Source organism: Brassica oleracea, chromosome C2, assembly GCF_000695525.1.
Source record: "Brassica oleracea var. oleracea cultivar TO1000 chromosome C2, BOL, whole genome shotgun sequence".
NCBI classification, from domain to species: domain Eukaryota; kingdom Viridiplantae; phylum Streptophyta; class Magnoliopsida; order Brassicales; family Brassicaceae; genus Brassica; species Brassica oleracea.
This window is the reverse complement of record NC_027749.1, coordinates 288,129-313,059: the sequence shown is the minus strand read 5'-3', so window position 1 is coordinate 313,059 and position 24,931 is coordinate 288,129. Positions and strand designations below refer to the sequence as shown.

The 24,931-nt window shown below is 34.2% G+C and overlaps 2 protein-coding genes across 2 annotated transcripts; both read left to right on the top strand.

Annotated features, from left to right (window-relative positions):
- Nucleotides 1–1,477: 1,477 nt before the first annotated feature.
- Nucleotides 1,478–4,115, top strand: LOC106324971 (laccase-10). Its single transcript, XM_013762975.1, has 6 exons — nt 1,478–1,627; nt 1,759–1,910; nt 2,034–2,278; nt 2,364–2,492; nt 2,678–3,607; nt 3,801–4,115. The coding sequence occupies exons 1-6, from the start codon at nt 1,538–1,540 to the stop codon at nt 3,929–3,931; spliced, it is 1,677 nt and encodes a 558-aa protein (XP_013618429.1). The 5' UTR covers nt 1,478–1,537; the 3' UTR covers nt 3,932–4,115.
- Nucleotides 4,116–7,711: 3,596 nt separating this feature from the next.
- LOC106325177 (transcription factor DIVARICATA) lies at nt 7,712–9,264 on the top strand. Its single transcript, XM_013763200.1, has 2 exons — nt 7,712–8,274; nt 8,682–9,264. Exons 1-2 carry the CDS (start codon nt 7,841–7,843, stop codon nt 9,022–9,024), a joined length of 777 nt encoding a protein of 258 aa, XP_013618654.1. The 5' UTR covers nt 7,712–7,840; the 3' UTR covers nt 9,025–9,264.
- The last annotated feature ends 15,667 nt before the right edge of the window (nt 9,265–24,931 follow it).

The following is a 24,931-nucleotide window of genomic DNA, read 5'->3' as shown; positions in this document are numbered from 1 at the left end:
ACGTAACCTAAAGCCGGTGAACATGAGCTAACCCGTTGCTAAAAGACAAACGCTTCAACACCACTCCTATAAAGAGACCAACACAACCGAACAAGGCCATACAAATCAAAAACGAAGAAGACCAGCGCCTTAGATCCGCTTTGAATTCTTGCACGATGTCGCACAATAATTGTAGATGAAACCACACCACAAGACACCGAGATCTGAGAAGGAAAAACAAAAGAAACAAGCTAGAGAGGAAGAAGAGCCCCTCCGGCGCCAGCGAAGACCGCCAGTCACCGGAGAGACTGCAAAGAGGCATTAGATTATAAGGAGATACGTCACTCTGTGACTTAGAAAGACGATAAATATAATCGTCCTCCCCCGAATGTTCAAAAAAAAAGAGAGCATAATTTATTCTAATTGATGGATAATGAGGTTTTTACCATTGTGTTTCTTGTTTACTAAAAGTTTTTTTGGGCCTTAAATATTGTTAAATGATTCATATGTTGTTCATATAGACAAAATTCATTAAAAAATTTTTTTTGAAAGAACTAGTTGATTGATATAGAAAGGATTTACTCTCCAATAGGAGGGATTAATACAAAGAGGCTTAAGGCGGCCTTAGCTGAAATAACACCCGAAATATCTGTCATATTAAGCTAGCAAATTCATATCCAAAAATTTAGCCCAAATATAAAATCATTGGAAAGAAAACACTCCCGTCGCACTCAAATACAGGTTGACTACTTTTTAATTCCGGACCAAACTAATTGTTCGGTTATTGCTTCCCAACAAATATAATCATTTCTGTTAGATGTTATCCTCCAATATGATTTCTTGAGCTATTTCTCAACCATTTTCATACTATTTCTTGGAAAAATGAAGTCTAATTACCTTTGTTACACTGCACGTTTGTCAATATATGCCATATGATCCCATATATATATATATATGTTTTTTCTTTTGTAGATTGTTATGATGGTTATCATATCACTTTAAAAAACTATTGTAAAGTTTAGACAATGTCCACATGTAGTTATACTTAAACCTCTTGATGCATTTCTCATTTATTGGGGTCGTGGCTTATATATGAGTGAAGAAATTATAGATATTTGTGCTTTTATATCAATAAAATAGAAACTCATTTCTGTGATGATGTGTGTTCATGGTGTAATAGTCGATAATATAATATAAAATGGTTTTCTTTCTTCATTTCCAAAAGAAGAAGTAATAATGTATGTTTAAAGACATCACTACGGAATAATCATTTTTCAGAACGAATGAATAAAACTAATTGAGACATAGAAAAAAAACAAGGCCTCGAGAAGAAAACATGAAAAGAATCCAACCTACGCTTTAGGTTCCACCCACAAAGAGAAACATATACTTTCCCTCTAAGCTTTCGAGCTTTACCAAACTGACAAAGCACAAGAACCCAACATCTCCATCTTTATAAGCCAATGATCATGAATCATTTTCAAATCACAAAAGAAAGAGAGAAAGTAGAGAAATCAACACAACATCAGCAGTTTTACTAAACTAAGGGCAAAGAAAAATGGAATTTCCAATCCGGATCTTAGTGCTCTTTGCATTGCTGGCCTTTCCGGCATGTGTCCACGGTGCAATCCGCCAGTACACTTTTAACGTAAGTCCACATCAGTGTTATCATAATGCATGCATGATTCAAATATATATAATGATCTCGTCACAAATAGTACTTCTTAAATTTTGGGCATATATGTAAACGTACTTAAACGTAACTATTTAAACTTTCAGGTGGTGACGAAGCAAATGACGCGGCTTTGCTCAACAAAACAGATAGTTACCGTTAACGGTAAGTTTCCAGGACCCACAATATATGCTAATGAAGACGACACAATTCTCGTTAACGTCGTCAACAACGTCAAGTATAATGTCTCTATCCATTGGTGAGAACCAAACCTAATCATTTGAACCAAACCTAATCATTTGAAACAATCAAATTAATTACTTGCCTCCCTTAGTTTTCAAAACTCTTCAAGATGGACCTAAATATTATATATTTTTCGCAGGCATGGAATAAGACAATTAAGAACCGGTTGGGCCGATGGACCAGCCTACATTACCCAATGCCCCATTAAACCGGGTCACAGCTACGTGTATAATTTCACGGTCACAGGGCAACGTGGAACACTCTGGTGGCACGCACATGTTCTTTGGCTCCGAGCTACGGTTCATGGTGCCATCGTGATTCTGCCAAAACCGGGTCTACCTTACCCGTTCCCTAAACCACACAGAGAAGAAGTCATCGTACTAGGTATTAGTCTAAAGAGAGATACTCACGGAGTGCTTTAATTATTATTTGATCAATAATTTGGAACTCCCTGTTTATCTTTCTATAGGTGAGTGGTGGAAATCCGATACCGAAAATGTTATTAATGAAGCATTAAAATCCGGTTTAGCACCTAATGTCTCAGATGCTCATGTCATTAACGGCCATCCCGGTCTCGTCCCAAACTGCCCATCGCAAGGTACCGTAGTTAGTCCTGTAATGTTTCCAACAATTTGAATTTATGGATTCTTACATCAAATGAAACATCCTTAATTAATTTATTTGTAGTTTCAAAAAAAAATATTTATAACAAGCTAAAATTAATAAGAATTTTATTTAATAATATTGATTTTTTTAAATAATTTGATTTTTTTTTTGTTTTAGGTAATTTTAAATTAGCGGTAGAGAGCGGGAAAACATACATGCTACGACTAGTAAACGCAGCAATGAACGAAGAGCTCTTCTTCAAGATCGCTGGCCACCGCTTCACCATTGTGGAAGTCGATGCCGTCTACGTCAAACCCTTCACCACCGACACAATCCTAATCGCTCCCGGCCAAACCACCACCGCCTTGGTCTCGGCTGCCCGTCCCTCAGGCAAATACCTAATCGCCGCCGCTCCATTCCAAGACTCAGCAGTCGTGGCTGTGGACAATCGCACAGCCACTGCCACAGTACATTACTCCGGCACACTCTCCGCCACACCTACCAAAACCACTTCACCGCCACCTCAGAACGCCACATCCGTCGCCAACTCGTTCGTTAATTCTCTACGGAGTCTCAACTCAGCCACATATCCAGCTAAAGTTCCAACCACCGTAGATCATGATCTATTATTCACCGTGGGACTAGGAATCAACCGCTGTCACAGCTGTAAGGCGGGGAACTTTTCACGAGTAGTCGCCGCGATAAACAACATTACGTTCAAGATGCCTAAAACGGCTCTGCTTCAAGCGCATTACTTCAACCTAACCGGAATCTATACAACCGATTTTCCAGCTAAACCGCACCATGTTTTTGATTTTACCGGAAAACCACCTTCGAATCTAGCAACCATGAAAGCCACAAAGCTTTACAAGCTACCGTACAATTCAACGGTGCAAGTTGTTTTACAGGATACCGGAAATGTGGCGCCGGAAAACCATCCAATTCATCTTCATGGGTTTAATTTCTTTGTGGTTGGTATTGGATCTGGTAATTATAACTCCAAGAAAGATGCCAAGAAATTTAATCTTGTTGATCCGGTGGAGAGGAACACCGTTGGAGTACCTTCTGGTGGTTGGGCGGCCATCAGATTCCGAGCAGATAATCCAGGTATATATATCATCATCTTTCCAAATATATAACTAATCCAATATAAACCAAAGTTTTTAGAAAGTTAGTTTAACAGGAAGAAAAAAACTGAAATACAAACTACTTAGAGCCTTAATATCACATATGTGTACAAAATATAGAGGTTACAATTGATAACTGTGGCTGTTTTGTACTAATATTTATGTGGTTGCAGGGGTTTGGTTTATGCATTGCCATTTAGAGGTGCACACAACATGGGGACTTAAGATGGCTTTTCTGGTGGAGAATGGTAAAGGTCCCAACCAATCAATTCTTCCTCCTCCAAGTGATCTTCCCAAATGTTGACAACTCCAAAAACAAATCAAATTAATTTTTTTTCCTCTACATTTTTCAATTAGATATTTGTCTGTAAACTGTCAACAAAGTCATTGTATGATTGTGCTACGCTTTAGTGAAAGGTTGAAACATGCATACCCGTTTTCAGCTCACCAACTTTTTGTAACCTACAAAATTGTGAAACTTTATCCATGGTTTATTCCAAATTTTGGCAAACTGTCAGTAATAAATATTTTGGATCCACACACACAAAATTATCATTCAGAAATCAGAATACAATACACTACAAAATATCTTTAATTTAAATCTGCATTGACGATCTAATTTTACAAATCTTTTAAACAATTGGATGGTAAGAGAAGAAAACAATTAACGTTTTTACATGGGGTCCTTTTTACATTTTGCTAATTATTTCGAACTTTCACCGAAAGCTAAAACGGTGTCTAGTAATGATTCGATAAAATTAATAAAAAAAAAATTTCTTGAATTTGATTAAGTAGGGGGAATGTCAATTTCCAGTAGACACACGGGAAAGAGAAAAGGAAAATACTCCCTATCAGAACAAAATAAATTAAATAAAGCCAAGCAAGAGTAATAAATTTGACAGAAAATGTTTTTTTACTAATTATAGTAAGCGAATCTTACTAAATGTAGAATCCAAGAAGAAGTCACTCTCTGTCAAACAGAAACAGAGAAACTTGTGTCTGCTACAAATCAGCAGATGACACTTACATCTTACGCTTCAAATTTTGTGTATTGTTCAATGAATGTGACAATTTTCATTTTTTGCGCTGGATTCATTTGTTGTCCCTACCATGAATTTTTTTCCATTAATTTTTAATATTATAAATATGTAAATATGCATATTAGCTGCTAAAATAATGGGATACAACCCAAAAAAAAATTGAATATGGGATATATGTGATACAAGTGAAAGAGATATCCGTTTATGTTTTTGATTCACATTATCAGTATTTTTTTAGAACTATTACCAGTCTTATGTGTGTTCGTATTATTCACATCCATGTTTAACAATATTTTTCGATAAATTTTGTAAGTAAACGAAAAAACATTATGAGTTGGAAAGAAACATCATGACTGTGGCCTGTTGGTAGTTATAATAATTGGTAGCAATGCATTATATATATATTTTTATCAAATAAATCATATAGTTTGCTAGAGGTGGAGCTTGGTACCGTCCATTTGAGGTGGTGAGACATTAATATATAAACTTTACTATGTGAAAGCAACCAGCACGTATATGTTTCATAATGTCCTTACATGTATGAATAAACTAAATTAACAATGCTAAATACTCTCTCCGTTCTTAAAAGATCCATATTCTAGAGAAAGCTTTTGTTTCAAAAAATACATATTTTATATTTTTAATGTAATTTTTTTCAACTAATAATAAAAAATTGTGAAGTTCAAAAACATTAATTGTATTTCTTAAAATCTTATTGGTTTTAAAATATAGGAAATATAAAATTACAAAAAACTATGCATTTATAGATAAGTTTTAATATGTTTTATTAAAAATTGTGAAAATTCTAAAAACATGGATCTTTTAGGAATTGAAGAAATACTACTCAACAATATCCTTAGGGCATATGCATCGGGGGCTTTTAGCATTTTCTTAGGAGGGAACCACAAAAACATAAAAATCGGTAATCAAAAGCGCCAGTTAAAGATCGATGTTTGAGTGATCCTTGTACTGTTTTGCGGGCCCCACAACACGTGGCAGCCCGCGATTGGTTCCGTTATTTATTTTTATAAATCAGATAAGACAGAAAAAAACAAATTTCGAAATCCATTTTAGGTTTCACCCGATAATCATGGTCTTAGCTACTTGCCACCCACAGCTATGCTCCGAGTTTCTTTCTTTGTTTTATTTTGATTTTTTTTCCACCACCTAATCTATTTTACACTACGGTTTTATAGATTTTCGCATGTCTCAGGTTTTGAACCCAGGTTGGACAAAGAGAATCTTTAGGTTTCAGATGTTGCCACTAGACCAAAGGAATTTATTGATCATTTGTGGCCGAAATTTTATTTATAATAATACGGCCGGAAGCAACTGCTTCCATGGCTTGGCCCACGGGCCGACTCTGCGTAAAAGAGTTCGATGGTAAAAACTAAGAACCCAATGAGTTTATTGAGTTTAATTGGTCCAGCTAAGTTAACTGACGTTTCTCTGTGTGGGGGGTGGGGGGGGGAGGGGGGATTGGTTTCATGCCATGGTGTAACGTACTTCAGTTAATTGTTTATAAATTCCTTAGATTAAATATGTTATAGATAGAATATAGCTTATGTTTGTGTTCTTAGGTTTTTTTTTTCTTGTCAACTGGGATATTTATTACAACGGGTCAGAGCCCAACAAGAGACTCAGCCCAACACAAAAATAAAACAGAAGGCCTAAACAAACGGGCCGCATTTACATAACTCCGTGGGCCTACAGCCCAACAGAGAAAACCGTTGAGGAAGGTCAGCGACACTTGCCACCACGTGTCTGAGCGACAAACGACTCTAAGACACGCGTCAAGACGAAGCACCACCACCTCCACCGAAAAGAGTCACGTCGGAGCTCCGCCGCCCGCGGAAAAGGATCAGTGAAAGACCAACACAGTGGTCTTCACGGAAGGCCATGACGCAACCGGACCACCGCTTCGGAAGAAAACCACCGTCTGGAATCGATCCAAAAGAACTTCGATCTTCCTGCATGAACGAGCAACCATCTTTGTTGATAGGAATAAGCATGAAGATGAGACGACCTAATTACATGGAGAGAAAGGCTTCAGAGGATTAGATCGAGAGTCGATGGGACAAAGATAGGGTAAAAGCAACGATCAAGCGGAACCGAGAAAAAACCCGGTGAGGAGCCGGCGAAGAGATATAACGGGAACACCTCTTCCCGGAGACAAAAGCCGGCGAAGATAACGTTGAGAGAATCGCTACTTCTAGCCCGATCAATCGGGAACCATAACCGGAAGATCCGGAGGTGGAAAACAAAAACAGTCGGCGAGATCTCTTCTTCTGAAAGATTTAAGGGAGATAAGAAGAAGAGAAATCGAGAGAACAACTCTCTCTCTCTAAAAAGAGAAGCCGACCCGCCAAGAGAAAACTATGTTGTTAGGTTACGTGAGTGTGTGTATTAAATTAAATTTTTAATTTTTCCCTACATCCTACCCAAAAAAAAAAATTAAATATTTAATGGGCTATTTCGTGTTGACAACAAAGAAATGGGCTCTCTATTTAAATACATATGTTAGATTAAACAACGAATTAAGAACCGGCCGAACCATTGAACAGTCGTTTTCTGGTCTTTTTCATTTTTATTGGTTACATTTTCTTTGTCATAAAATACAAACTATGACACACTTTCTTTCATGTATCGACACGTGCGTTTGGTTAAGTCTAATCCCACGTCAATTTTATATAAAATTCATAATAGCATAAATCATTTTATCAAATAAGGTAACCCATAGTAAGCGAGTTTATCTGACCTTTAGGCTTTAGTACAAAGTAAAAAACAATAGCACAAATAATTTTACCGAGTTGTCATATACCTATTGGCAGGCTCAGATTACAACTTAGATAATAAACTATTAATGATTTAACATAGGGGAAAAATATCTTTGGTTAAATCGAAATATCTAAACATTTTTCAATAACTTTTCTTGTTGAATGTAGTAGTGTATTCCTATTGATTATCACGTGAATTATAGAAAGAAAAGCAAAATCAACTTCTGTTTTTTCGTTTGCGAAAGAGAACCACTTTATATTTTCGCTTTGTAATAATTTCCTCTAAGAAAAAGCTCTGCTTATTTTTTTCTCCCTCACTGGAGACTCCAAACAGTCAATAAGAAAAAAAGGCATAGATTCTCTTCTTCTTCTCTCTCTCTTTCAAGATACATAGCTATGTCATCGACGAACGGAGGTTACCAGGAGAACACAAACTGGATTTTTCAAGAAGTCAAAGACGCCATGTGGACGGTTGAAGAAAACAAACGGTTCGAGAAAGCTCTAGCCGTTCTCGGCGACAAAGACGACCTAGAGAGCTGGTCCAACATCGCCGCTTTGATCCCGGGGAAATCCGTAGATGACGTCATTAAACGATACAAGAAGCTGGAGGATGACATCAGCGACATCGAGGCCGGACTTGTCCCCGATCCGGGCTACTGCTCCGATGCCTCCGCAGGTGATTACTTCTTTGGGCTAGAGAACTCCGGTTACGGTTACAATTATGTCGTCGGAGGAAAGAGAAGTTCGCCGGCGACGACCGATGGTTTCAGGCTTCCGATGCCGGAAAAAGAACGGAAGAAAGGAGTTCCATGGACCGAGGAAGAACACCGGTAAATAAACAACATTGTGACCTAATCTAGCTTAACTTCTTCAGACAATTCTAATATTTAAAACGTATCATGTTTTTTTTAATTACTACTGATATTTTTTTAAAATCAGAAAATACAATTTCTTATGAATATCTGAGATTTTGGTAATAGTTTTTGATCTAACCCTTATTTTTGCTTCTCTATATATATTGTTTTCTTATAAATAACTACTTGAGATTTTAGCTATAAATTCCTTTCTTTAATTAAATGAAGTTCTTAAAATAATATTTTACATAATAAATAAAGCCACCGACGATTTGTACTAGGTATGACAATTTATCACTAGTTTAATCAGTAGTATAATATTTATATATTTACTTTAAAGTCTTTATCAGTTAATTATATATCAGTATGGCCTTTTTTTACAGACGATTCCTAATGGGTTTGAAGAAATATGGAAAGGGAGATTGGAGAAACATTGCAAGAAACTTTGTGACAACTCGAACGCCGACGCAAGTTGCTTCCCACGCTCAAAAATATTTCATTCGACAGCTCACCGATGGTAAAGACAAACGGCGGTCAAGCATTCACGACATTACAACCGTTAACGTCCCCGATGCAAACGCACCAACAACCGCCACACCCGCCGCCGCAACAGTCTCTCCTACTCCAACCAACCCTTTTGACGTTTTCCTTCCTCCAAAGCCTCATCACAGTTTCGCGTTTTCGCCTGCGTCTAGTTATCATAACACGTTTCCGCAATGGAGTTGAAAATCATATATAAATCTAGAGTTTGTCTTATAAATGGTTATATATGTTTTCTACGCCTATGAAATTGTTCATGCAGGATTTTGTAAATATTTGTAAAAAAATTGAAAGTTTGTGTGATCATGCAAATATTAGGTTGTGGTTGATTGTAATTTCCTGTTAAGCAAGTTTATATTACTAAAATGTATGTGGCTTATCCGTACACTAATTTATTTATATGTATTATAATGTTATTGCCGTTGACTTGAATGTCAACTATTGATGTAAGTTGCTGTCTTCCCGACAACTTAGGATTAGTACGAATCAGCATCTAATTCATTTTCACTGTATGAAATTAAATAATTTGGCGAAGTATCTGACTATATACTTTTTTTTCTATAATATATTTTTTTACTTAATATTCTTCCTATGACACCGCTGATCGCTCAATAAGAGAATTACATTCCATTTCCGTGGTTCCATAGGCCTCCAATTATTGTCAGATAACTTTGTTTGGATTTCTTACTTTTTGTATATAATTATAAATTCGATCTACCTTATAGTTATAGCATTACATCGATATAGTGAAACAGTATGCAGTTTTATAGAACAATATTTTTCTTAACTTTGATCAAGTCACTACCAAATTTAGTTACAGCATATTTATAGTAGTATCGTGGGTCAACAACCAGATTTATTTTCTTGAGCTTTATTGTTTATTTTATTAATTTAACCTTCAATTGGGAGAAATAAGCTTACAGAAGGACTAGAATTCAAAACAAATAAAACATAATACGGAATATGCTTATTTAAGCCCGAAGGAGACCAGTTATTCAATGCCCATTCAATTCTGGCCCAATAAGAACCCTTTATAGAAGCTCAAAAGTTAAAATTACGATAGTGAACTGAGATCCTTCTTTTCTAATTGATTAAATCATTGTTGCGTATCATTTAGCGTATCAATCTTTCCGGCGACAAATTAGGGAGGATCGTGTTATTAATATTCTAGTTTTATGCTCTTAAAAATATGTGTTGTAATAATTTATGTATTATGTAATATATGATATCAATATTTTTTTAACAAAAGTAAAATTTATTGAATCAAATCTTGTGTTACATCAAGTGCATCTATGTTATAAAAGTTTTAAAGAATGAAATAAATAAAAATTTTGCAGCTTGCTACAAAATTTATTCAATCAAATATTGTTCCAAACCAAGTATGTAATTCGTCTTGAAGAGAAGATAATTCCTTTCTGTTGCCGGCAGAGAGGAAGGTCTATTTCTCACTATTCTGTCCACACATTTGATGAGAGACCTTGAGTGTTGAGTCTCTTGGGTTCTCGCCGTGTTTCCGCAGATTCCTTTCCAAGAATTACTACTAATCATTTATGTACACATCACCTCTATGCATATAACATAGTACACATAGCTTGTAATCTGATGACACACAATTATACTATATTTTAAAATAAACGATTCAACTCGTTTTAAAAGGTTATTACAACCTTGATCGCCACCACATGTTTTTCATATTTTGAAACTGCAACCGATCGCAGGGAGTTAAATTACGACTTACATTGCCATACGAAAAATTCAAAGAAAATATAAAAGTGGACCTTTTTAGTTAAAAAAGGAAGAGAAAGTAGAAATCTATAAAATTTGACCCCAAAAAAGAAGAAAAAAAGGTAGAAATCTAAAAAAGTATACCTCATCTGTCTCTTCAACACGGATAAGGCAGAAAACCGTAAAATGATGTGATTAGTAATATGTAACTTATCTAACGTTCGCAGTCGCACACAAAGTTTATCCTCTTTTTTTTTTTTTTTGCCATCTTTTATTTTATCAATGGGTCTAAGCCCATGATCTAACAAAACAAACATCTAAACTATAATAAAAGGAAAATAAGGTGCGCATAGAGAGTGTCTACGTTGGTTTAAAAAATCAACCAATAGGGAGGCTCAGTTTTGTCACGTCATCTTCATTAAGCATCAAGTCAAGTTTCTAAGTTACCGGGCTTTCGTGTGGGCTAATCTGTACACATTATCAGCCCTAAGCGACTCATCAACTTCACCTGCTTCGTACCCATCGTAAAAACGCAGACGTTTATCACCATTTCCGATTCTCTTCTGTAATGTCGGTTTCCACCAATCCTTCTCATTAAACTCCCTTCTTTACAGCTACAATCTGACCCATGCAACCGTTATGAATCCCTGATTTTTACCTTATATAAATCCTTTCTTTGATACTCTGATCCTCGCAAAATCAGGCAATCTCTTCACTGTCCCCTTAACTTTATCTTCTCTGATGGCAATCAAATCGGTCGATCTCTTCATTGTCTTCTTAACTTTCTCTTCAGTCATATTTTTTTTGACAAGAGATAGTTGAAATCATGTTTAACAAGACTAATCAACAGACTAGAGGAATTGGTCGGGAAAAAAATCCGAAGGGTGCTAGGATGCTGGCGTCTATGGCGTCGTATGGAATTGGGCCGGTTCTTCTTTCCTAGCTTGAGCGAACTGTTTTGGTCTGAGGACGACGAATAGGAAGAAGATGATGAAACCGTCACTGTTTCAGAGGTCAATAAGATCTTGAAGGGTTTTGCCCAAATATGTAAGAACGGAAATATCTCTTGATTTGATCAAGATATTGTCTCTTCTACCATCATCTAACTTCTCGGGCTTGCGCCAGGAATAAAGCATAAAACATACTGATGTATCTCCAGTCAAATCTTAGGCAGTAAGACAGGAGTGATCAAATGTCTCAAAGCAGCTATTTAGAGAAGTCTTTGAGGTAAACATTTTTTAATTTGCTAGAAGAAGAAACATAAGAATGCTGTGGCCTACACATATAAACTTTAGAGTGAATTTGTTATGCTCTTTTACATCTTTTCTGGACCTAATTGTCTAAAATCATATGTACAGAAAATCCCACAGGTGAAGGTTGGAAGAAGACCAGGTGATGCAGAGAATCTGAGCGCCTTAACCGAAAAAGCTTTACTTGAACTGAACTGAAAGTAAGCAACACTTAAGACTGTTTCTTTTTTTAATTGTCATGCGATCTCTTTATTTTGCGATGTTTCTGAGATAAAATAAACATAAAAATGTTTGGACAAGTCAAACAATGGAATAGAAGAGATGTGTAGGGACCAATGTAACTGGGCCATCAAAGGTATGATTCCTCACCAAACACAATATAACAGTAAAGCTAAATCCAACAAGCTCCATTATTTTTCTTTGTCTCTAAGATTCATAATCATTCTGGATTTAATGTTTGAAGCCAAAAAAAAATAATACAAATGAGTCTAATTTTTGTTTCCAAAACTTAACATTTTCTTTTTGCCAATGCCAACCATAACAAGAAGCTCAAGTGGAATTTGTTATTCTAGCGTACCATCTATTTTTCAGAGTGATTTAAATGTCAATGCAACAGTCGCGCCTCTCTACTTTTTGGTACATTACATTACATTAACGCAGAAATCTACACCGGTGTCAATGCCTCACGGAGATTCCATTACACCCACGACTTAAATAAAAAGTAAAAATAAATAAATAAAATAGTACTAGCCGCAAAAAAATGAGTTTATTTAATATTATTAACGATGTCAGCAAAACACAAAACTCTAAATTCTAAGCATTAAATCTTAATCCTTTGGATAAACACTAAACCCTAAATCATAAATACTAAACACTAAATCCTGAAAACTAAATCCTAAACGCCGTCAGCAAAACTCTAAACGTTAGTCCTAAGCTCTAGGGTTTAGGATTTATCCAATGGTTTAGTGTTTAGCCAAAGGTTGAGTTTATTCAAAAATTTAGGGTTTACTCAAAAATTTAGGGTTTACCCAAAAATTTAGGATTTACCCAAGAATTTAAGGTTTAGTGTTTAGGGTTTAATGTATAGGATTTAGGTTTAGTGTTTTGCTGATGGCGTTAACAATGTTAAAAAAAATATTTGTACTATTTTTTATTTATTTTTACTTTTTTAGTTTTAAAAATATAATATGACTTGGCAAAGTTTATTATTTTATTCCTTTTTTTTCAAACACTGAATATGAGATCGCAGACTTTTATTGGTCGGTGAATAAATAATTTTTCTAAGAAATATCAAAGTACGGATAAATAATATTTCTATATTTAAAATATTGGTCACTAATAATAGTACGTCACTTCCAATTAATATTAATATTATTTTATAATTTAATATTTTTTACTATTTAATAATGCATAGACAAATCTTAAATGGTTTTAGTTTTAAAACAGTTATCAATCATCGATTTTAAAAAAAAAATTACGTAAAACAATAATAATAAATTCAAGTGCATTATTGAAGAATTTTTTTTGTTCTGATGTGTTAACTTATATGAAATTTTAATACCTAAAAGGTTTCAAATCTTATACATAAGTAAAGTTTGCCAAACATAATAAAAAAGAAGTAATTCAAACTATCTTCCTAATTTTACTGTGATAGTCAGATTACTCTTTTTCATTTCATATAATAGAAACTTATTTGACATTAATATAAATAAGATTTTAAAACATTAATAGAAATAAAATTTAAAACTAAATTTCCTTATTTATATACAAGATTTACCATGAAAGTAAAAATAGTAAATTGTAATTGATCAAATAAACACAGTTAATCTAAAATTAAGATGATAGTTTACATATGATAGAATATGAAAAAAAAATTCAAAAGTATATTATCCGCGCGTAGCGCGAAAAAACGATCTAGTAATACATAAAAGACACAATGGGCCCACATAAACTAAACCCGGACCTAAAGCACAAGCCCACAAACCAAACGGCTAAAACATGCGTCCAACAAAGCTCGCATGCCCGTCCACGTGTTGAAATCACCCAACAACCGCGACACGCGTCGCCCGATCCCACATCTCGATCCAAACTGACGAGGCTAGCCGGAGAAGACGAAACAACCATACGTTTCGCCGGTTCACGTCGGAGCCAAAACCGCCACACCCATCTATAGAATCACAAACTATTTCAATAAGAAGTCCCTCTCTTATTAATCAATCACAATATCAAAATCACTCAAACCATAAATCACACTAATGCATCACAAGTTGCATTCCCTATATATAGAACTAGATAAATCCTAATCTTAATAGGATCACCACAAATCATATTTCCTAATCCTTTTAGATTTTCATAACACAAAGAGAAAAAGGAAACTTGGAAGTCAAGCTTATCCAACATTCTCCCGCCTAAGCTTGAACTCGGTTTCTCCCACGACCACCATGCCAATAAGGATTCTCATCGACACAAAATTAGTCCTGGCAAGCGATTTGGTAAGAATGTCAGCTCGTTGCTCATTTCCCGGAACATGTTCTACCTCCACTTGATCATTTTCGACACATTCCCTTATGAAGTGAAAACGCCGGTGTATGTGCTTGCTTCGACCATGGAATACAGGATTTCTTGAAAGAGCAATGGCAGACTTGTTATCAACTTTGATTGTTACTCTCATACAAGCCTTCCCAATGATCTCTCCAAGCAACTCTTGTAGCCACACCGCCTGTTTAGCTGCTTCCGTAGCAGCCATAAACTCTGCTTCGCAAGAGGATAGTGCAACAATTTCTTGCTTCTGCGAACACCATGATATTGGACTGTCGTTGAGGTAGAAGATATGCCCCGTAGTACTTTTCCCATCATCATCATCAACATTGTGCGACGAGTCGCTATACCCAACGAGCTCCATCCTTTTTGACCTCCCAAATATGATTCCAAGAGAGACAGTCCCACGTAAGTACCTCAAGATTTGCTTCAAAGCGGCTCCGTGTGATACTTTTGGATCCCGCATATACCTGCTTAACACTCCGACAGAGTACGAAAGATCTGGTCGTGTGTGTAGTAAATAACGCAAGCAACCAATCTGTCTGCGATATTCTCGCTCGTCAACATTCTTTTCCTTTAGAGCCTTGGACATCTTCACATTAAACTCCATAGGGATATGAGTTGCATTGCATTCACTCATCCCGCTTTCTTCAAGTATTTTTAACGCGTATCGGTTTTGCCTTAATGCAATACCTCCATCGAACTGATCAACTTCAATACCTAGGTAATAAGTAAGCTTTCCCAAGTCACTCATCTCGAACTTCGCCGCCATATCCGCTTTAAACTCATTAATCATGGTTATAGATGATCCAGCCACAAGTAGATCATCGACGTACACCACTACAACTAATAGACCGGACTTATCCTCCCTCCGATACAAAGACGGTTCTTTAGAGCACCGATAAAACTTCAGGCCAACTAGTATTTTATTTAACTTGACATTCCACGCTCTTGGTGCCTGTTTCAAACCATACAGGGCTTTCTTTAGCTTATAAACTTTGGTTTCTTGCCCTGCGATCACAAAACCTTCAGGTTGACTGACATATACATCCTATTTGAGCTCGCCGTGAAGGAAGGCAGTCTTTACGTCAAGATGATGAACTTGCCAACCTTTAGAAGCGGCTAAGGCAATAACAAGTCGAATGGTTTCTATACGCGCTACAGGAGCAAATACTTCGTCATAATCAATGCCGTGTTTCTGAACATAACCCTTTGCCACTAATCTTGCTTTATACTTGTTAATACTCCCATCTGCATTGCGCTTTATCTTGAAAACCCACTTTAGACCGATCGGTTTTATGCCTTTAGGTAGATCAACAAGAGTCCAGGTGTTGTTCTTTTCGATAGAACTGATTTCTTCTCCACATGCATCAACCCAAACCGCCAGTTCTTTGGCATCATTGAAGTCCCACGGTTCATCATTGATCACCATCAGAAGCCTCTCACATTCGTATTCGGCAAGGATGATATAATCATCTAGATAAGCGGGCTTTGTGATTACTCTGCTTGACCTTCTCAGTTGTGGTTCTTGTAGATCATCTTCTACTTCTTTATTACTTCCATCGGCTTCGTCGCTACCCTCTTCATCACTCTCCTCAATTTCAACGTCTTCATATGTTGCTTTATTGGTGGCGTCAAAACCCTTTAGATTGATAGAGAAGGTGCCAGAGCTTTTCTCACTTTCTGGTATCTCTTTTCCCCACTTCCAGCTTCTTGTCTCGTCAAAGATAACGTCACGGTTTACTATAACCTTGTTGGTTGTTGGCTCTAGAAGTCGGTATGCCTTCGATCCGGGTTCTGTGCCAAGGTGGACTAATGTTCTTGACCGATCATCTAATTTTTTAGATACCATAAGTCTTGTGTGTCTTGATCTGTCTCAAAGATAGTTGGGTTTATCTTTTTTTCGTTGAGATAGACCACCTCGTGCATCATCAACTCTTCAGCCTCCTGGGTATCCTCGTCTTTCTTCTCGGTGGCCTCTTGTAGTTTAAGCACTTTGTCTGGACAATCGTTAGCGTAGTGTCCAAGTTTATCACACTTGAAACATGTGATGTGTGAGAGGTCGCGTTGAACTCCTTGTCGATAAGCTTCGCGTTGCTGTTGAAAGTTGTTAAACCTTCCGCGACCTCGGCCTCTCCAGGAGCTGTATCGACCTCCACGTCCGCGTCCTCCACGTCCTCCAGACTGGTCTTGGAAGGACTCTGTATTGGAATACAAGAGTTTACTCTTATCGTCGTGCTCCCCTTCTTCCTCATCTTCTCCTATTCTTTCTTCATATGCCTTTAGTCTTCCAACTATATCTTCAAAGCTTGTGGAGTTTAGGTCAAGAACTTGTTCCAACGACGCAACAATGTGGATGTATCTCCTCCTTGGTAGGCTTTTAAGGAATTTTTTAACTAATTTCGGTTCTTCGATGATCTCTCCTAGCGAAGCTGATTTTGAAGTTATTTCAGCTAGTTTCCCAACAAACATATCAATTGTATCATCTTCTCTCATCTTAATCCTATCAAACTCTGCCATTAGAGTTTGTAGTCTTGCCTCTCTTACCCTCTCAGCTCCAACATGCCGTGCTTTGATCGCATCCCAAACTGCTTTTGCTGCATCTAAGTCACCAATTTGTAGTGTCAAGGCTTCAGGAATTGATTGAAGGATCAAGGCAATAGCCAAGTCGTTTTTTTCTTCAGTTTTGTCACCAGGGTCTATTGCTTCCCATACCTTGTTAACCTTAAGAGCTATCTTCATTCGCATAGCCCACACCGTGTAGTTCGTCGTGGTTAGCATTGGAAACTTTACCGCGGAGGATCTGGCTTCTTTGTTCTTCATCATGAATTCTTCCTCTTTAGATTCACTCATCGCAACTGATCTTGTTTGTTAGTTCTTTGTTTGGCTCTGATACCAAATATAGAATCACAAACTATTTCAATAAGAAGTCCCTCTCTTATTAATCAATCACAATATCAAAATCACTCAAACCATAAATCACACTAATGCATCACAAGTTGCATTCCCTATATATAGAACTAGATAAATCCTAATCTTAATAGGATCACCACAAATCATATTTCCTAATCCTTTTAGATTTTCATAACACAAAGAGAAAAAGGAAACTTGGAAGTCAAGCTTATCCAACACCATCTTCGTCGCATGCACTCTTTTCAACGGAGAGCTTCATCGGGACTATCCCCAGAGCTCATCCAGAGCCATCGCAACCACCATCGACACTTTAAAACCTCACCAATTTCTTACATCTTCACCGCCATAGCGCCTTCGCCGGAGATCATCCAATCGACCGATTCGAGATCTCATCCGCAGACACGAAGCCAGCCATCGGAGATAAGAGAAGCACACAAAAACAGAACCCGCGATTTAAGGTAGGATCAAAGCTGATCGCCCAAACACCGGAGAAAACAGTTAAGGCGCCAGAAACAAGAGTCGGCGATAAGCGGTACTGGATAAGCCACCACCTCCCGGAATCAAAAGTCGGACGCCCACCGTAGGGAGGTGCGACGCCGAAAGCTAGAAACTAAAACGAAAGAAAAAAAACAGAAAAGCTAAAGGGAAGAGTCCGACCGACGTCGTGGTTGAGGAACCTCACCGATGCCGGTTAGATTGCGCCATAATCAAGTCGGAGAAGCAGAGAGAGAGGTGAGAGCGTTTTTCTAACTTGTTCTCTTCTCTAATCTATATTGTTTTATTATTATTGCACACAAAGTTTATCCTAATTAATATTGATAAATAAAGAAGTTTTAATAGCACAATTGTCATGCGGATCCAACAAAAGGGAATGTAGCCGCCTTTGTTGTGTGAATTGTTATAGGTGTCACCGTGCACTAAAACCAATTGTATAATAGACATGCACTTCCATATGTATAAGTTTTTGTCCCTCTTATCTAAGATATTATAACAAAATAAAACCTCGACTCTTACGGTTTATATTTTTGTAGGTTGAAATTTAAAGCGTACTCCCTTCATTTTACTTTAATTGTCGTTGTAGAGTAAAATTTTCTTTTCAAAATAAGTGTCGTTTTATAATTTTAATGTAAAATTTATTGACTTTATATTCTAATCTATTTTTCTATTGGTTAAAATGTGGTTAGGTGTATTGGTAATGATGTTTTTATTTTGAAAATATGTAAAATTAAATGTTTTCTTAATTTATGTGTTCGACTATAAAACGACAATTAAAATGAAATGGATGAATATTAAACTACTTGTTTTCCAAAAAAAAATGGATTTATCAACCAGATAAGATAAGAATCTAAAAATTGAAGCGTATAAACTATCTATCTCCGAGTGTTTTGTCGACCGTTTGTGGAAGTAATTCCCTTCTTTACCATATATAAACAAAAAGAATATATACATCATTACATATACATATAACAAAAAATATAGCTATTAGAAGAATTTAACACTATTTTTTAGTCAAAAGCACTTTTGATATGTGTAGTGTTTTTGTTTGTCAGCTTGTATATACTTCTTCTTATGTTTCATATTAAGTGTCATTTTGAGTTTGTACACACATATTAAGAAAACAATTAATTTTTTATATTTTCTATATAAAACACACAATTACTTATATACCTAACCATATTTCAACCAATAGAAAAATAAATTGCTGAATAAAATTAATAAATTTTGCATTGAAAGTCGAAAACGACATTTATTTTGTAACAAAAAATTTTTTTCTACAACGACACTTAATATGAAACGGAGGGAGTAATAGTTTGACAAAAACAAATTCTAAAAATAAATCCTAAGTTTTGCATTTTCACATAATATCTTTAACGTCGTTATTATTTTAGCTTTTTGCATTTTCGGCAACTTAAAAAAAGAAACTGCACATTAATTTTATATAGCAAACGAAATGACAATGATATGAAACTGCTTGATTATAAGTTGTATTCTTCATGAAAAGTATAAGAAGTAATTATAATATACTTTCATTTGTACATTATAATGCAAATTACTTAGTGATTTTGATCCATGTAAATGATGAAATACGTTTCAAATTTAATATGCAAAACAATTTGACGTAAAATTTATAGAAAAATAAAGGGTTTTCTGCAAAAAAACCCTCAATGTGTTTTTTTTTTGCAAATTAATCCGCGAATTCAAAAACCCACGGGTCAACCCTCCAAGTGCCAGTCAAACCGCAATATAACCCTCGGCCGTATTTATGTATATTTGACTGTGTATAATTTTAACATTTTTTCAATACTAGGTCGTTTTGGCGCTAATTTTTTAATAAAAAAAATTTGTTGAACCCCACCTTCATTGTGCATTTACGCAAGCTCCCATGTCCGAGAAAAACAAGGTCATTTCGTTTTAGAAATCTATATAATTGCGTTTGTTAAGTAAACAAATATATTTGTTGGCCGAGATGGTTATATAGCATGCACATGGTATTTAAGGTTCAAATTTCAAACCACGAGTTCAACAATTTTTTTTCATTAAAAAATTAGCGCCAAAGCGACCTAGTATTGAAAAAATGTTAAAATTATACACAGTCAAATACACATAAATACGGCCGAGGGTTATATTGCGGTTTGACTGACACTTGGAGGGTTAATCCGTGGATTTTTGAGTTCGCGGATTAATTTGCAAAAAAAAAACCACATTGAGAGTTTTTTTTGCAGAAAACCCAAAAATAAAATACATCAATTTAGTTGAATGAAGCTAATTTTCATATATGCTATATTGCAATAATATGTTGCAAAAGTTTCATGATAAGATATATCTGTTTTTATGTTTACAAAATACCTCATAAAAACATGTGTGGGTAGTGTTGTAAATCCAACTTCCAACAAGTCTTGTCGGGAAAGGATATGAGGGAGAGCAAAAAAGAAACAAATAATGAAAGGTAGTTTCAAGCTGGTTCAAACAAGACATGTTCTTTGTACCAAATTGTGTTAAAAAAAAAAATTCAAGCTGTCTCTTAGGGTAGTTTCGTCATTATGATAGCTATCCATCATGTGTGTCGTGGCTTCTGCATCGGATGATTCGATTTTAGTTATAACCTCCCAAAAATAATACTCCCTAAAACCACTTATTTAAGTAATTAGCTGATTATGCTTTAAATAATTAGCATGCTGTGCGGGTGCGGCAGACGTAGACTAGAATCAGAATCATGAACCCCCGCGGACAATTAAGTAATTTAAAATATTTATTATAAATGAAGTTATAAAAATGCACCGACTATTTATATTTTCTGAGAAAAGTACATGCACAAATTGTTAGAGCCAGACATCAAAAAAAAAAAAAAAATTGTTAGAGCCCTACGAAAACACAACAGGAAAATGAGTTTTCTATTTTCATTTTCTAATCTCTAACTGTAAATTCTTTCAAACGAATATATTCATATGATGTTTTGACTTTTATAAGTATAATTTTCATTCCAGCTTCAACTGGTGTACTGAAATCATGACACTCTCGATTACCATATTATATAACATACATATATATTATATGTGTAGTTATGACGTTATACTACGTGTTATCTTTTTAAAAACCAAGTTGGTTAGTTTACAGTTGCAAAACTTGATTAGATAACTTGTTAGCATTTTTATCAAAAAAACTAACTTTTTTTTGTCAACAATTTCATTTCATATCTAACTCAAAACAGAGTACTTGAAATACAACACTATTTGCAAAAGCAACAGCTAAACATAATGATGTGCATAAATTATAAATACATGATAACGGATTGAAGAGAAGAACAAAGTTTTTGAAGCTCAAAAAACCTGTAATCTCATTCAAGTCCAACCCTAAGCGCAGGACAGAGAGAGGACGGTTGAGTGTAAACTTAACATATATGTAACCTTGTTTACGTATAAAACGAAAGTATATCAAAATTAAAGTTTATTGTGAAATAATTATGCTCTACAAAATAGAGAACCACATAATTTATTCTATTTTTTGGGGTAAGATATTATTTTGATTTTCGAGTAAAATATATTAGACGCTTGAAAATAATTTTATAAGAATTGAATACAAGAGTAAATATCCAAAATGAATGATAAGTGTACTTTAAAACGATAAAGGAAAGTGAAATTAATTTGTCCCTACCATAATAATATGGAGAAAAAAGGTCAAAGCACTGAGTTTTTGGTAGATTTATAGATGCATTGAACATGTTTCTTATTAATCCAGTTGACTCCTTTTTCCACCATTCACTTTTTATATAATTCCACTGTTTTAAGATATTTGTTGTTTAAAGCTTTATTAACTTTTATTCAATTTATTTTAGTTTGCATATAAAACAACAATAACAACACCTAATTTAACCACTAAAATATCATACGGCAAAATACTGATATATATATTTTGCATAGAAACTTTAAAACATCAATTAAACTGATAAAAAATCTCTAACATCACTTCAAGTCAAACGGAGAGAATAGTAAATATGTAATATTTATTTGAATAGTGTGCTTTGAACAATCTTGTCTGAAACAATAAAAAGTTTATTTCTGTTTAAAACGAGTAAATACTCCTATGAATTTATCAAAAGTTCCAAATCGAACAGCCCAATAAAAATAATTAAATAAATAAATAGAGCCAAAACTTAAAATGTCCATTCCTAAGACTAGTATTGATCCATGCATCAAAGTTCTCGCTTTCAATCGGGGACGACCAGGTAGAAGACTATGAGTGCACCACTTTTCAGTTTTTAATTATTTTATAAGATAAGATAAAATGAAAAGAAATTAGAGTTACATTCAATAGCCCATTTTATAAAATTTATGCACCCATCAAAATCTACACCTAGATTAGTCACTGCTTCTAATAAATAAAATTTCGAGTTTTGAAGTTTTATACTGTATACAAGTTGATTTGACCGCTAAAGAGGAATTTAACAAAAAAAAAAAAAAGTTCATTTGAAACATGGATGTATGATTCCCAAAATTTCAAAAGAAAAAAAAATCAATAGTTACTATTTTTCTCGTCTGGCTAGTGGACTACTCGTAGGCAATAGAGCACTGGCGGGGTAACATTATCCACAACAGTAATACATACAGCAAAATAAGCTGTTCTAGTTCCGACTTTTTTTTATTTACCGTAAACGCAAGTCTCAGGATTTACCGGAAGACGGGTTTCGTTTATGGAACTCTTGCTTCCCTGTCAGCTTATAGTCTCAAAACAAACTTAACAGCATAATATTTATGTCCACAAATTTAACGAATTGCAGTTTTCTTTTAAATAGATACGTACTACAAAGAGTCCATCCTTTTTTTTTTTTCACTAGACAGTAGATATGATACATTTTTGTCACACTAAAATCAAATTTATCCTGCTTTTAAATGACTTTATTAGTTGCGTAATGCCACTGATTAAAATAAAAACTATAGCCGACAAAAAAAGAACTATATTCGTAACCTTTCATCTTTTAATTACTGTATAAAATTCGTTGTAGATTACGATAACTTTTTTGACACTATGGACGGTCGAATAGATACGCAATATAATACCATACTATTATTTTATTCATCAACACGCGGTTTATTTTATATCATTATTTCAAGCTTATATAATGAAGAAAACGCAATGTTATACCTTTTCTGAAACTTATGGAATGTTTTATTTACAAAAAACTAACCTATAGTTTCGAGTAAGTGTTACTATCTTTTTTTAGTAAATACTATTTATTTCTATCAGACATATAAATGTATATGAAGTAACTTTCACGAAACCGTGAGTTAAAAAAATATTATTTTGGTTTATCAAAAAGTCGTATAAAAGTGATTAATGCTTGGTTTGAATTCGTGATATTGGGATACAATACGCCTACATTTGTCAATATAAGAATGTCTTATAAATTAAAGGTCATACATTTTATAAAAATAGAGTTCGTAAACGTAGGTTTATCCATCTTTATTGGATCTGATAATACATATAGCAATAAAAAATACTCCTAGTTTATAAAAATAAACAGCATACTATAATTATCTTTTATATATTATTTTGTAGTGTTTTATATTAATATTTAAGTATATACTCCCTCCGTTTTATCAAGATAGATGTTTTAGAAAAAAAATATGTTTCACAAAGATAAATTTTTTGTGTTTTTTTATAAAAAAATGTAAATTTCAATAAAATTAATTGAATTACTATTGGGTTAAATTTATTGAAACTCGAAAAATACAGAAAACGAAACACATTTATTATACTAATTTAATGTATTTATTTAATTGGACTGTATTAACATAGTATGAATTAAAACATTTATAGATCAGTAATATCTCAGTTTTGTGCTATATAATTCTGAAACTCTATACTTTGCATCAACCCTATAAAATCAGAATATTAGTGAATTTATTACATTTTCTAATTTCTCAACCATTGATATATATATATAATGGTAGTTGCTTTGGTGCGTAACATGATACTCCCTCCGTTCCTGAAAGTAAGATTTTTTAGATTTTTTTTTGTTCCACAAAGATACATTTTCTATATTGTTAAGGTACTTTTTTATACTTTTGAAGAACAATTAGCTATAATCGCTTCATATGGTGATTAATAACGAAGAGAAAGTATGACGCACAACAAAGACAATTGAAAATATTTGAATTGATTAAATTTTATTGGTGGAAAGTTATTGGAAAGTGTATAATAAAATAAAAAATAAATTAAATTATAAACATTTATTAAATTTTTAATAAGCGTGTATACTCTATAAAATCTTATTTTCGGGAACAGAGGGAGTATTATCAAATGAGTAAATATACTCATACAGAAATATGATCGCTATTTGAGAGTAGTAGTACCAATAGTTTTCCTCATTGTCTTTGTTGTTCGTCATACTTTCTCTTCGTTATTAATCACCATATGAAGCGATTATAGCTAATTGTTGCTATCAGATGCGAATCAGGTATGAGACTAAACAATGATTTACATATAAAAGGATAGCTTCCTGAAAATGCAGATTAATTATTTATTTCCTTAAAAACAATAATTGTTACAATTATAGTAGCTGGAGTGTGGAAATGATAAAATTCTTTTATCGTAGTTGGGGAAGGAATAATTAATGATCATGTTAGTATTAGACTATTAGCTAATAATGGACTATCTGATAATCGAGTCATTAAATGCTTTTATTCTTTCATAAATGACCGACTAGAATCAATACGAAAGACACATAGCGCATTTTATGTCGCATTATATCAAATATAATTCCTCTATGTTATTTTACTGTTATACTCGCGCGGATATGAATTTTCGGTTTTTAATTATTTATTTTATTAAATGATGTATTTGTAATATTTGTTCATATTATATTCATTAAGTAAATATTTTTTTTGCATCTTAAACTATCTATTTTTTTACGAACGTGTGAGATCATATAAAAAATGAGTATATATAGTTAATTAGATAATTGTAAAAACATAATTTTTTTTTCGTGTGCGATATCATATAAATAGTGATCCACCCAGTTAACAAAAATCATGATTTTTTTATTTGTAATTTTTTTTATTTTGACCATTTCTTTAAAACTATATTAAATTTTACATATTTTAATTAGAATATTTTTAATATATTTACCTTTTTATTTGAAATGCAACTCAATATTTTTTTAACAATTA

What these genes read in the sequence shown, in the direction of transcription:
- LOC106324971 (XM_013762975.1), top strand. Translation starts at nt 1,538, where the DNA reads ATGGAATTTCCAATCCGGATCTTAGTGCTCTTTGCATTGCTGGCCTTT. An exon ending in AGAAGAAGTCATCGTACTAG is followed by an intron (nt 2,279 to 2,363) that starts GTATTAGTCTAA and finishes ATCTTTCTATAG; the next exon opens with GTGAGTGGTGGAAATCCGAT. An exon ending in CCCAAACTGCCCATCGCAAG is followed by an intron (nt 2,493 to 2,677) that starts GTACCGTAGTTA and finishes TTTTTGTTTTAG; the next exon opens with GTAATTTTAAATTAGCGGTA.
- LOC106325177 (XM_013763200.1), top strand. Translation starts at nt 7,841, where the DNA reads ATGTCATCGACGAACGGAGGTTACCAGGAGAACACAAACTGGATTTTT. An exon ending in TGGACCGAGGAAGAACACCG is followed by an intron (nt 8,275 to 8,681) that starts GTAAATAAACAA and finishes CTTTTTTTACAG; the next exon opens with ACGATTCCTAATGGGTTTGA.